The 13,273-nt window shown below is 52.2% G+C and overlaps 2 protein-coding genes and 1 non-coding gene across 6 annotated transcripts; all 3 read left to right on the top strand.

The window, feature by feature from the left end:
• The first annotated feature begins 343 nt into the window (after nucleotides 1-343).
• Nucleotides 344-5,601, top strand: LOC125010957 (zinc finger protein 664-like). 3 transcript variants are annotated; one of them, XM_047589924.1, is made up of 3 exons: nucleotides 344-605; nucleotides 3,164-3,311; nucleotides 3,388-5,601. In XM_047589924.1, exons 1-3 carry the CDS (start codon nucleotides 546-548, stop codon nucleotides 4,722-4,724), a joined length of 1,545 nt encoding a protein of 514 aa, XP_047445880.1. In that variant the 5' UTR covers nucleotides 344-545; the 3' UTR covers nucleotides 4,725-5,601. The 3 variants fall into 3 exon arrangements, with proteins under 3 accessions (XP_047445880.1, XP_047445878.1, XP_047445881.1); XM_047589922.1 differs by lacking the exon at nucleotides 344-605 and adding an exon at nucleotides 2,415-2,569; XM_047589925.1 differs by lacking the exon at nucleotides 344-605 and adding an exon at nucleotides 2,427-2,569 and having other exon boundaries at nucleotides 2,719-3,311.
• LOC125011507 lies at nucleotides 1,070-1,180 on the top strand. Its single transcript, XR_007113197.1, has one exon. It is a non-coding gene; the product is annotated as a small nucleolar RNA SNORD89 (small nucleolar RNA).
• A 1,095-nt stretch (nucleotides 5,602-6,696) lies between the features above and the next one.
• Nucleotides 6,697-10,709, top strand: ttc19 (tetratricopeptide repeat domain 19). 2 transcript variants are annotated; one of them, XR_007113058.1, is made up of 11 exons: nucleotides 6,697-6,816; nucleotides 7,422-7,705; nucleotides 7,780-7,871; nucleotides 7,946-8,056; nucleotides 8,146-8,184; nucleotides 8,287-8,343; nucleotides 8,412-8,473; nucleotides 8,793-8,887; nucleotides 8,953-9,132; nucleotides 10,078-10,240; nucleotides 10,318-10,469. XR_007113058.1 is itself a non-coding variant. In XM_047588960.1 (11 exons), the coding sequence occupies exons 1-11, from the start codon at nucleotides 6,743-6,745 to the stop codon at nucleotides 10,470-10,472; spliced, it is 1,296 nt and encodes a 431-aa protein (XP_047444916.1). In that variant the 5' UTR covers nucleotides 6,697-6,742; the 3' UTR covers nucleotides 10,473-10,709. The 2 variants fall into 2 exon arrangements, 1 of the variants encoding a protein (XP_047444916.1); XM_047588960.1 differs by having other exon boundaries at nucleotides 8,953-9,116; nucleotides 10,318-10,709.
• Nucleotides 10,710-13,273: the final 2,564 nt, after the last annotated feature.

Raw genomic sequence — 13,273 nt, 5'->3', positions numbered from 1 at the left:
GACTCCACATCTCATTGGAAGATCAAATACGACAAAAAAGCAAAATTTTCTTTTTCACCTGCAGTCGCTGAAGGCATCATGACAGCACACTTCAGCAGATTAGATTAGATTAGATTAGATTAGATTAGATTAGATTAGATTAGATTAGATTAGATTAGATTAGATTGTTATTCACTATATTAGTCACATATGGAAGGATTTATTTTTATTTGTGTCGCTGGGATCAATAACACGAGGCTGAGCGGAGGATCCTCCTCCGTCCTCGGGGGGCGCTATGTTTTGTGCCGTTTGTCAGACAACAATAAAAGTCCGGCAGAAGACGAAGAAGAAGCGGACGGCGCTGATTGGTCGGCCGGTCTTTAAAGCCTCTAATGGCGGCAGTTGTAGCGAGGACAAAACGGGAGCGTTTCAAGTTTTCCTGAGGCTCTTGGAAGTAGAACCCAGATTAAAACCAGAAGAGGAGGATGATTCTGTGTCTGTGTGGACTGACTGGCGGAGAACCAGTGCTTATAGAAGATGCTGCAGCACCGAGCTAATGTGCTGACATGCTACCTCCGCTAGCAGCCAGGGAACATGGCGGCCGGAGCTCCGAGGAGAGCACACAGGTAACCGCAGACAGGGATGGGTTCAGCTTTTACTGCGGAGACTTGAACTCTTAAGAGCAGGTCTGTCTGGAGGTGATGAGATGAAAGGCCGACTGAAGCCCCGGCAGTCTGTTCACAGAGGGGCCGTGACAAAACCGGACTGAAGCGGAGACTGATCCAGGCGCCTCATGCTACATGCTACACTGTAGCTACATGCTACACTGTAGCCGCATGCTACATGCTACATGCTACACTGTAGTTACATGCTACACTGTAGCCGCATGGGATGTATAAGCAATGCTACGTGTTGATTGTGCTCTGTCTTCCAGGTGGGCCTGTACCTGGTGACTAACTGATGTCTGATTGGCTGCTGACCTCATCAGTGACGTCACTGTGGAGGCGAGTATTGTGAGCATATACAGAGTGATCTAGTCACTTTAGTCACTTGAGGCCTTACATGTGTGACGTCACAGAAGGGGTGGGGCATTGGGAGATGATGTGAACAAAAGGCCGAATTGTAGCGTCTCGCCAGGCAGTTTGTTCTGAGAGCGGGACGCTGTGACAAAGACCGACCGAAGCGTTCGTCTGATCCCTGCTGAACACACACTGTAACACACACTGTAACACACACTGTAACACACACTGTAACACACACTGTAACACACACTGTAACACACACACTATAACACACACACTATAACACACACTGTAACACACACACTATAACACAGACACACACACACACACACAGATACCTGAGATCAACCAATAACTGTCCGACTGTCTCTTCCTCTGCAGTGGGCCGACTCAGTGATACAGTTCCACTGATTGGGGGGGGCCTCCTGGTCCTGGTCCTCCTGGTCCTGGTCCTGGTCCAGGCTTCGTGGTCCTCCTGGGTCTCCTGGTCTTGGTCCTCCTGGTCTTGGTCCTGGTCGTCCTGGTCCTGGTTCTCCTGGTCCTCCTGGTCTCGGTCCTGGTCTCGGTCCTGGTCTCGGTCCTGGTCCTGGTCCTGGTCCTGGTCCTGGTCCAGGCTTCGTGATCAGCTGTAGGGACCTAAGCAGCTCCGTCTGTAGCGGCGGCTGCCTCCTTCATGGCAGCAGCACCGGGCTGAGTCAGCAAGGATCCGTCAGACGTGTCTTTCACAACTGTTTTCAGATTCTTTTTGCACAATAATCTGTGTTTTTTGTTTTTCTTTTGCGCTGCATCAACTTGCACCAACTACTTCACTGTCCACATTAACTGTCGGCACCGTTCATCCTGACATATTCTTATTCTTGTATTTCAACTCTGATATTGTCTTTTACGTGTATTTCTGTGTTACTGTGATGAGGTAAATAAATGTCTCATATTTTCATCATGAATGAATAAATCTCTTAATAAATGTTCTGGTTGAATGTTTTATTTACGCGTTCCAGGGTTATGGTTCCTTTCTGTTCTAGTTCTCATCTGTTTCTTCAGATCTGAACCATAAACCAGGACCAGGACCAGGTCCAGGTCCAGGTCCTGGTCCTGGTCCTGGTCTGTGGTGTATAACATGTCTGCCTCAAGGTGGCGCTACACTACGACCACGTCCACCTCCAGTTTAACGCTGATCAGTGACTGGCGCCACCTGCTGGTTAGTGCTTTTATCTGGGTTTAATTTATAATGAGGTTCGACCAGAACCAGCACTAAACTGTGTCTGGTCCTGGTTCGGATCTAACAGCTGTTTGTCCTGAGGACAGAAGTTCCTGGTTGACACATGAGCAGGAGACACACCTGTGGGACCGGAACTACCGGGACCTTCCGGTGGTCTGCTAGTCTCCGGGGGGCTGGGGGAGGGGGGGGGGGGCTGAACTTTTCCCCGGAAGTGGACCGCTGATCCCGGTTCGGACTCGATCTCGATCGACTTCAGCGTCAGGACGGGATCCAGCATCGGGAGCGGAGGATGGACATGGACACGAACCCCCCGGAACCGGGACCGCGGACCCCCCTCCCTCCGGACACGGTCAGAGCTGCTAACCATGCTAAGCTAACAGGGCTAGCTCTGGATGGGAGGGGTGCGAGAGGAGAGGAGAGGAGGGAGGGGGGTTGTACTGTCGCCGAACTCCATTCAGAAAAACACTGATTGTGACTGATACGCGACCCTGCTCCTAGAACCGAACCGTCCTCTGGTTCACTCGGCCTCATCCGGACCGAACTCTGCACCGGGAGGGGTCCGGTCCAGGCTCGATTCGTTTGGACCGGATGTGGAGCGTGAGGAGCGACAAAGTAGCAGAGTCCGGGCCGAACCAGAGACACCAGAGCCGGACTGAGAACACTGGAGGCTCCGCTGCCCTTAAATCTACTGAATTCTGAATGGAGTTTGGTTGAGGCTCCACAGGGACAATAGAGATGAGTTACATATCAGCTGTTGATCAGTGTTGACCATCATTCCGTCTGATTGACCATTGGTTGATTGATTGATCAATCAGCTGATTAGTGATTGACAGACCTGCTGTCTCCACCTTCTTTGATGTCTGTTGTTGTTGTTGAACGTCTCTGTGCTGGGTTTGATTATCTTTCCTGATGCCTCCATCGTCTGCTCTGGTCTGTTTTAAAGATGGGGTCCGGAGACGTCTGCAGCGTCAGCGTGAAAGCGGAGCCGGACGGAGACGTGGAGATCCAGTCGTACCCGGTCCTGAAGAACCTCCAGGTTCGACTGACAGACGTCTCCTCCTGGCTGGGGGGGCGGGACTTCCTGTGTCTGGGTGAGAGTTTAAAGTTCAGGATAAAACCCGCTCGTTTAGAGTAAAGCCCTGACCTCTGACCTCCGACCCCCTGCAGACGACCTCCCTCTGCCGTGGGACCTGAGCCAGCAGAGCGCCGGCCCCGGCAGGAAGATGGTCTACTGCCCCCAGTGTAGGAAGGGCTTCTACAAGCCGTCTCACCTGGAGGCTCACCTGTGGACCCACAGAGGGCAGAAACCCAACGAGTGCTGGCGCTGCGGGAAGACGTACCCGACCCTGATGAGCCTGGTCATCCACCAGCAGATCCACGACCGCAGCGAGCCCTACCGCTGCTCCTACTGCGACAAGACCTTCGCCCTGAAGAGGGACTGGAAAACCCACCACCGGACCCACTCCGGCACCAAACCCTTCAAGTGCTGGTTCTGTGGGGACGGCTTCAGCCTGCAGGACGAGCTCTCCCAGCACCTGCAAGTCCACAGCGGAGAGAAGTGCTACCGCTGCACCGTGTGCGGGAAGATGTTTGTGTCCTACCAGGGCTTCAACTTCCACCGCAAGTCGCACAAGAACCCGAAGCCGCTGCCGTGCCCCAAGTGCCCCAAGACCTTCAGCAACCCCCAGAGCCTGAAACAGCACCAGGTGACCCACTCCCCCCGGAAACCGCACCAGTGTCCCACCTGTGGGAAAGCCTTCAAGCTGCTGAGCGGCATGCGTAGCCACCAGCGGACTCACGAGGACCTGAGGGCCTACCGCTGCTCCGAGTGCGGGAAGTGTTTCTCCAGCCTGCAGGGCCTCAAGCTGCACAACCGCACCCACACCGGCCTGAAGCCCTACCGCTGCCCCGAGTGCGGGAAGAGGTTCACCCAGTCGCCTCACCTCAAGTCGCACATGGTGACCCACACCGGGGAGAGACCGTTCCTCTGCACCACCTGCGGGAAGAGGTTCACGCAGTCGTCCCACCTCAGGTCCCACATCACGCTGTTCCACGTGGGCGAAAAGCCGTTCAGCTGCGACGACTGCGGCAAGAGCTTCACCATCGCTCACTACCTGAAGATGCATCGTCTGAGCCACACCAAGGAGAAGCGCTACCACTGCTCCTACTGCCACAAGTCCTTCTCATACCACAACTCGTGGAGGGCCCACGAGAGGATCCACACGGGCGAGCGGCCCTTCGGCTGCCGGGACTGTGGCCGGAGCTTCATCACGTCGGGTTCGCTGCTGAGCCACCAGAGAACCAAACACACGGGAGAGAAGAGCCACTACTGCTTCACCTGCGGCGAGTTCTTCTTCACCAGCTCGCTGCTCCGCATCCACCAGCTCGACCACACCGGCGAGCGGCCGCACGCCTGCAGCTGCGGCAAAACCTTCAAGACCAAAGGAGTCCTGCGCTACCACCTGAAGAGGTTCACCCAGCACCGCGGGGCGGCGCCCGACTGAGGGGGGCGGGGCCTGGGGGCGGAGCCTGGGGTGCAGACGGCTGTGACCGTTATCTGAATGACCACCAACAACTTCTTCTTCTGCAGCTTTAGTGTCAGACAGCGCCACCTTTCGTTCGTGTCATTAGAGCGATGCATCCTCGCCACAGGGCGGCCATCTTGGTTCAGCGCTGCTCGACAGTTCTGTGTCTGCACAGTTAAACAGCTGGTTCACAGGGTTTGTTCGTTACAAACGTCAGACATGATGGATACAGACACAGAGAGTGAAAGGTGTTCAGATAATGTATTAAGACGTTATCCTCCTCAAAAAACTGTCTTTGGGAAAAGTTCAAACTGAGAAAAGTAGCCAGAGATAAAGATTTGTCTACAACAAAAATAATTCCACCACTGATAATTATGAGGTGGACGCTGCTTGTTTCACCTCAGACTGATGTTGTGTTTGTCCTGTCGGGTTCACTCTATATTATCCCTTATACTTGCATCATATTTATTATTAAAATGACATGCCATTATTTTAGGAAGGTAGTGATTTGTATCTCGGTGGGAAAACCCACATTTTTAAAAAGCCGCCTGTATCGTAGCTACATGTGTGACGTTTTCAACAAATCAAACCGTTTGGAAATCGGTGCTAAAGTCTGAAAATATTTGTCCTTTAAGTTTGTGGAGAAGCTCTTTCCATCCGTAGTTTCATGCACCGCTGCCCCTGGACCAAGATTGCGGCGCGTTAGGCTCCTCCCCTCGCCCCTCAATGCGGCGTCTACGTTTATGTGTCTATGAGACCAACCTCTGCTCGGCCGCCATGTTCAATCCAACATCTACAAAATAAAAGCTGTTCAGTCATCCTGTTTCACAATAAAAGCCAGAGTCTGATGTGTTCACTGTGAATTCTATTTATATATTTATAGAGAGATTAAAGATTCTTTATTGTCAAAGTGTTGGTGCTCAGGGCCACTTCACTTCACGCGAGTGACCACAAACAAACACACAACTACTACAATAAAGGAGAATAACACAGAATAAAGAGGATTCGGATATAAAAAGGAGACGTGGTGGAAAGATAAACTGTGCTTGAGTTCAGGGGCCTGATGGCTGAAATAAAAACCTCCTGCTTCACGTCCAGCTGCCCGACAGAGGGAGAGTAAATCATGTGGATCTGGGATCAGAGAGGATCCTCCAGGAAGCTGAAGCAGCAGAGTCTCCACCACCTCCTCCCTCGGGAACCATGGTGACCGACCTGCGACCTCCTCCCATCACCACCAGTCATGATGGGAATGGAGAGAAACCGTGTCGATGGAAGGCAGTTTATTTATCTACTGTTTATTTAGTGGAGGGTGATGCCCTCGGCTCCTTCCTCTGGTCCAGGTAACGAGTCCAGTGAGAGTAAAGTCCAGTGCAGCGTTGTCTGAGTTTGGTCTCCGATGTAAGAGAGATTATCTCGTACTTAACGTGCACCTCACGCCTTTTGGAAAAGGAGGTAATTAACATGAAGAAACACAAAGTCAATATGCAAAGATGAGATGAGCTGCATGTGACAGCAGCCGTCACCACCGGGGCCAGAACTATATGTTCTTTATTCCTGGGGTCCACACACTACAAAGTTTTACAAAACCATGACACATCGCGCAGACATCTAGTATCTGACCCACGAAGTAAAGAACAAGAGAAAGTAAACATGTCTGCCAGGGAACATGTTCCACATCACAGGTCCACATACAGCGTCTGTCCTGGGTCTCACTTTAACACTACAACACATCGTAATTCTCAGTATTTTAGTTTTGATTTTAATTGTTTTTAATGTTTTTCTTTATTATTGTTATTATTTTTCCTCTTGTTTTTATAAAGTTTGAGTTGATTTGAGTTCAGTGTGTGTGTGTGTGTGTGTGTGTGTGTGTGTGTGTGAATCAGCATTTATTTCAGAACTCACTCGAATATTCTTTTATTTCTTTCTACTTCCGTCGCTCTTATTGTGAAGGCGCAGAGTGTCGCCGGTTCGTCACTTCCGCTCCTTATGTAAACAAGATGGCGGCCTCCTGCTGGCTCCGGGGGCTGCGGGGACTCCTCGCCGTCCTCCCGCAGACTGCGAGCCGCTGTAGGTGAGCGCAGACCAGGGTCCATTCACTAATCGGCTGATTCTAGTAGAGATGGTGAAAGTGAAGCTTCTGAATCAGTCGGAATGAATCTGGTGAAAATGTTCAGTTAAATGTGGCGCCACCTGCTGGAGGAGGTTAAAGGCGCCTGTCACATACCTGGGGACACATTAACACGCTGTTGTGTTGGTTTAACTACACTATGTTCATTCTTTTGTAGAAGATAATAGTTGTGTGATTGTTCCATCACTAATAATAAGTAATGCTGCTTGTGGAGCTGGATGAGAGACCATGGGTGGTTCAGCTTCAGTCTAGTCCTCTTAGTCTCCCCATGTCCCCCAGACACGTCCACATGGTGAGACACGTCCACATGGTGAGACACGTCCACATGGTGAGACAGTGTGTGTGTAGACGGGGAATGTGAGTATTGAAGTTGATCTAGTTACTAATCTGACCTAAGTCTGTGAAGCTCTGGTCTAAAAACCCACAACTCCTTCGAGGACTGCGTCATAAACACACAGGAGACGTTCAGGCGTCACCGTCTCAGACCGAGTTATTATTGGTCAGTTCACCCTGAAACTGTGAGTCAGTAACAGCTTCATGTTCTCCAGGCTCATCCAACATCACCGCTCGGCATGCTGGGTAACGGCGGGCACACATGATGCCACCAGGAGAATCCTCCAGGGAGGAGGAGCAGGAGGAGGAGGAGGAGCAGGAGCAGCAGGAGGAGGAGGAGGAGCAGGAGGAGCAGGAGGAGGAGGAGGAGCAGGAGCAGCAGGAGGAGGAGGAGGAGCAGGAGGAGCAGGAGGAGGAGGAGGAGCAGGAGGAGCAGGAGGAGGAGGAGGAGCAGGAGCAGGAGGAGCAGGAGGAGGAGCAGTGCTGTGGGCATTACTTGGTACGTTCCCACCAGACTCCAGCCAGAAACGGTTTGATTTTAGCGTCTCCCCTGTGCTGACTCTCTGTCTGCAGCGTTCTCTCTGTTCAGCAGCAGTGATGAAGACCAGCGCGACGAAGCTCAGAGGAAGGAGGACGATATGATCCTGCTGCTGAAGAAGGCCAAGGTACCAGAACCAGAAGCAGAACCAGAACCAGAACCTGCCCGTGACCTGGTTCTGACGCTGTGTCTGTGTTTCAGCTCAGTCTGCATCGGGGGCAGCTCCAGGCGGCTTCAGGGTTCCTCCATCAGGCCGTGGCCCTGGCTCATCAGACCCACAACACCCAGGCCATCATCTACACCTACAGCCTGGTAAGCTCCGCCCCCCGACCCCCCCGACCCCTCTGACCCCCCCCAATCCCTCTGATCCGTGACCTGAGCTGAACTTCCTCTATCCTCAGATGGCCAACCTGGCTTACGTCCAGGGTCAGCTGGACAGCGTGAGTATCGGCCAATCACTGAGCCTCAGCTGGACACACCTGTCTCCACCTGCAGTCAGGTGAGCTCTGCTCTTCATCCTCTGCTCGTCTTCCTCCTCTCAGGCAGAGAAGCTGTTCAAAGCAGCGATGAGCTTCATTCTGGCCGGAGGAACTCCTCAGGTGAGTCTCTCTGAGCCTCAGGTAAAAACACACCTGGTCTCCTCAGCTGACCTCCCGTCTGTTTCCAGGACGACAACGCTGTCATCGAGATGTCCCTGAAGCTCGCCACCATCTACGCCGAGCAGAACAAGTGAGGACTGGTCGGCTAGTGGAAAGTCAGGGATCAGGGGTCAGAGGTCAGAGGTCAGGAATCAGGGATCAGGAATCAGAGGTCAGAGGTCAGGGATCAGGAATCAGAGGTTAGGGGACAAGAATCAGAGGTCAGGGGTCAGGGATCAGAGGTCAGAGGTCAGGGGTCAGGGATCAGAGGTCAGAGGTCAGGGATCAGGAATCAGAGGTCAGGGGTCAAGGGTCAGAGGTCAGAGGTTAGAGGTCAGAGGTCAGGGACAAGAATCAGAGGTCAGGGGTCAAGGGTCGGGTTGATTGACAGCTATTGTTTGTTGTTTGAGGGCGGAGCTTGCAGAACACGGGTTCAGGTTCTGCACTGAGTCTCTGGAGGACAAACTGGACAAACAGCTGGAGCTGCCGGGAGACCAGAGGACAGGTGAGACACAGACGGAGGCCAGAAAGTGTTTGAAAGTGTCCCTGACGTGTTGTTGTTGTCCTCAGAGGAAGAGGAAGCTCTGAGGAAGGACACCAGACTCCTACTCGGTCTCTGCCTCGACTCACGAGCTCGATACCGAGCAGCAAAGCTGCACCTGAAGGAGGCAGCACAGGACTACAAGGACGCCCTGGACATCTGCCTCCAGGAGCAGGGAGAGACACACCCACAGGTAGACACGCCCACAGGTAGAGTCATCTGAGACACGCCCACAGGTAGACACACCCACAGGTAGACACGCCCACAGGTAGACACGCCCACAGGTAGAGTCATCTGAGACACGCCCACAGGTAGACACACCCACAGGTAGACACGCCCACAGTTGGACACGCCCACAGGTAGACACGCCCACAGTTGGACACGCCCACAGGTAGACACAGCCACAGGTAGACACGCCCACAGGTAGAGTCATCTGAGACACGCCCACAGGTAGACACACCCACAGGTAGACACGCCCACAGGTAGAGTCATCTGAGACACGCCCACAGGTAGACACACCCACAGGTAGACACGCCCACAGTTGGACACGCCCACAGGTAGACACAGCCACAGGTAGACACGCCCACAGGTAGAGTCACCTGAGACACGCCCACATGTAGACACACCCACAGGTAGACACGCCCACAGGTTGACACGCCCGCAGGTAGAGTCACCTGAGACGCACCCACAGGTAGACACGCCCACAGGTAGACACACCCACAGGTAGACACACCCACAGGTAGAGTCATCTGAGACGCACCCACAGGTAGACACGCCCACAGGTAGACACACCCACAGGTAGACACACCCACAGGTAGACACGCCCACAGGTAGAGTCATCTGAGACACGCCCACAGGTAGAGTCACCTGAGACGCACCCACAGGTAGACACGCCCACAGGTAGACACACCCACAGGTAGACACACCCACAGGTAGAGTCATCTGAGACACGCCCACAGGTAGACACGCCCACAGGTAGTCATCTGAGACACGCCCACAGGTAGACACGCCCACAGGTACAGTCACCTGAGACACGCCCACAGGTAGACACGCCCACAAGTAGAGTCATCTGAGACACGCCCACAGGTAGACACGCCCACAGGTAGACACACCCACAGGTACAGACTGTCTGATAAAGGCGTGTCTCCCGTCAGACTCTGGTGCTGATGAGCGACCTGGCCACCATCTTGGATCTGCAGGGGCGCCATGACGAGGCTTTGGTCCTGATCCAGAGGGCGGTGGATCTGAGCCGCTCCTCCGGACACCCGGACCAGCACGTCCTGCTGGGGAACATGGCCGGCATCCTGCTGCACTCAGGTGAGGTCCAAGCTCACGGGTACCTGGGGGGACAAACTCTGTCCTGCAGGTCTGATCCAGTCTGGTTCTGTCCCCAGGACGGATGGAGGACTCTGTCCGGTTCTACCAGGAGGCTCTAGGTCTTGCTCGGGAGGCCAGAGACCAGGAGGCCATGGATCGGATCCAGGAGGGGCTGAAGGAGGTGAAGAAGAGGAGGGAGGAGAGGAAGGAGGATGAAGATGGATCAAGCTGAGGACTGGGTCTGGGTCCTTCAGCGTTTGTCTTCAGAGAGACATGTCCATAGGGAAACCAGAGACTCACTACCAACATCAGAACCAGCATCCTGTCTGGGAGACTCAGAGGGCCGTCCACCGTGTCCCCCTCGTGTCCCCTCATGTCCCAAAGTGTCCCAAAGTGTCCCCTCATGTCCAGGACTTTCTCCGTTCTCTAAAGGAGACAAATAATAAAAAATAAAAGACTGAAAACTGAACATGTGTGTTAGTGAGTGTGTGTGTGTGTGTGTTATTGAGTGTGTGTGTGTTAGTGAGTGTGTGTGTGTGTGTGTTAGTGAGTGTGTGTGTGTGTGTGTGTGTGTGTTAGTGAGTGTGTGTGTGTGCTAGTGAGTGTGTGCTAGTGAGTGTGTGTTAGTGAGTGTGTGTGTGTGTGTGTGTTAGTGAGTGTGTGTGTGTGTGTGTGTGTGTGTTAGTGAGTGTGTGTGTGTGTGTGTGTGTGTGTGTGTGTTAGTGAGTGTGTGTGTGTGTGTGTGTGTTAGTGAGTGTGTGTGTGTGCTAGTGAGTGTGTGTGTTAGTGAGTGTGTGTGTGTGCTAGTGAGTGTGTGTGTGTGTGTGTGTGTGTGTGTGTGTGTGTGTGTGTGTGTTAGTGAGTGTGTGTAGTTCCCACAGAGTGTGACAAAGGTGAATTTCCTTTTTGTGTTTACTGAACATTTCAGAATAAAAACAGAAATCAACAGCTGCTGTGACAACAGCAGATTAACACACACACACACACACACACACACACTATAACACACATATTAACACACACACAGGTAATGAGTCAGGTGATGACATGTAAACACACCTGGACACAGACATGTTGAGGTGAAGCTGTGTGAACGTAGATAATTATTGTTGTGCTAACAGGCTAATTAACACACATATTAACACACCCCTGTTATAAAAGCAGCTGTTTGTGTTTCTGTGGACGACGGAGACTCGACAGCAACCAGGTAAGATCTCTGCTTTCAGTTTGACCTGTTATTTAAATGTGTGTATATGTCCTGTTGTGTTTTTTCTGTCTCATATCTGTGGTTCCCATGTGGAGTTCCTCAGGGTTCTGTACTAGGACCAGGACTCTTCACAGTCTACATGCTCTTAGGAAGCATGAGCGTCCACCTCTATGCAGACGACCCCCGGCTCTATTTATCTATTTATCTATTTATCTATCCGCTGGTTTAACTCCTCAAAGACGTAAAGGACCTGGTCCTGGTCCTGGTCCTGGTCCTGGTCCTGGACCTGGACCTGGACCTGGACCTGGTCCTGGTCCTGGACCTGGTCCTGGTCCTGGTCCTGGTCCTGGTCCTGGTCCTGGACCTGGAACCTGCTCCTCTTCAACTAAACTCCAGTCACTGTTTGTGGTTGTAAACGTCTCAGAGGTTCATGATCTAATCTGGTGGTTTCTCTGGATGTCCTCCTCTTGACCCCCAGTCTCACTGAGACACTGGTTCAGGGGGTTTAAACTCAGGTTAGTTCGGGGGCCACATTCAGCCCAGTTTGACCTGAGAGGCCGGACCAGTAAAATAACAGAATAATTAGGTAACTAGAGCTTTCCCCATTTGTTTCAGAGCAAAGACGAACAAGGACATTAGGAGAATGTTTACATGTAAGAAAACATCCTAAAATAAATAAATAAATAAATGTCTTAAGGAAAATAAGCTGTTTAGTCCTAGTTCAGGTTCTGGTTCTGGTTCAGGTTCTGGTTCTGGTTCTAGTTGACTTGAACTGATCAGAAACATGTGGGTGTTACCTTTCTGTGTGATGTCATCAGAGTGAGACTACGCTCTGCCTGCAGCTGTGTGTGTTCAGTGTGTTAATGTGTGTGTGTTTTAGTGTGTGTGCTGCCAGGAGGCGGGACTAACCTTGACAGACAGCTTGGTTGCCACGGCGACCTTTAGCCGATCAGGTTTCTATAGAGTTGGACTTCATCCTTCATCCTCTCTCTCTCCTCCTTTCATCCCTTCTTTCTTCTCATTTCCTCCTCCTTGCTCCAAATCCCCCCCCCCTTCCCTTGCTGCCCCCCCTCCTCCCCTAAGCCCCCCCCACCCACCCAAGTTGTCCCTGGCTGGGTTCAGTCTGTGCATTATAATTTCTCTCTTTCAGTGCTGAGGACGCTGAGGTAGGATCCAACTCTCCTCCTGCTTTCACTCACATTAAAACTGAACCCAGATCAGCTGATCGATGTGACTCATCAGCTGATCGATGTGACTGATCAGCTGATTGATGTTTGAACAGCTGATCATGGATTTATCAGCTGATTGATGTGACTGATCAGCTGATTGATGTGACTGATCAGCTGATTGATGTGACTGATCCGCTGATTGATGTGACTGATCAGCTGATTGATGTGACTGATCAGCTGATTGATGTGACTGATCCGCTGATTGATGTGACTGATCAGCTGCTCGATGGTTTGACAGGATGATTTAATCGTTGCCTCCAGGTGTTTGTGATCAATCATCTCCAGCGACCTTTGACCTCCAGGTTCCCTCTGACCTCTGACCCTGAGGACCATGAGTCATCGTCAGACCTCGGTGGGTCCGTTCAGACCAATCAGCTGATCAACACTAGAGGTCCGATGATGAGGAACTGGTTTGACTGAAGGATGACTCTGGTTCGTTTCAGATGACACCTCCTCCTCCTGCTCCTCCTCCTGCTGTTCCTGCTGTTCCTTGTTGTCGTGGCGATGAAGAAGAGGAGGATCTGAACAAGGTGTTCGATGTCCAGGGTTTCCAGCAGATCCTCCTTCCTGCCACTCGCCGTCCACCGGAGAAACACA

This window comes from Mugil cephalus, chromosome 7 (genome assembly GCF_022458985.1).
Source record: "Mugil cephalus isolate CIBA_MC_2020 chromosome 7, CIBA_Mcephalus_1.1, whole genome shotgun sequence".
Classification (NCBI taxonomy): Eukaryota; Metazoa; Chordata; class Actinopteri; order Mugiliformes; family Mugilidae; genus Mugil; species Mugil cephalus.
The sequence above is the reverse complement of the archived record's forward strand: the minus strand, read 5'-3'. Positions and strand labels throughout refer to the sequence as shown.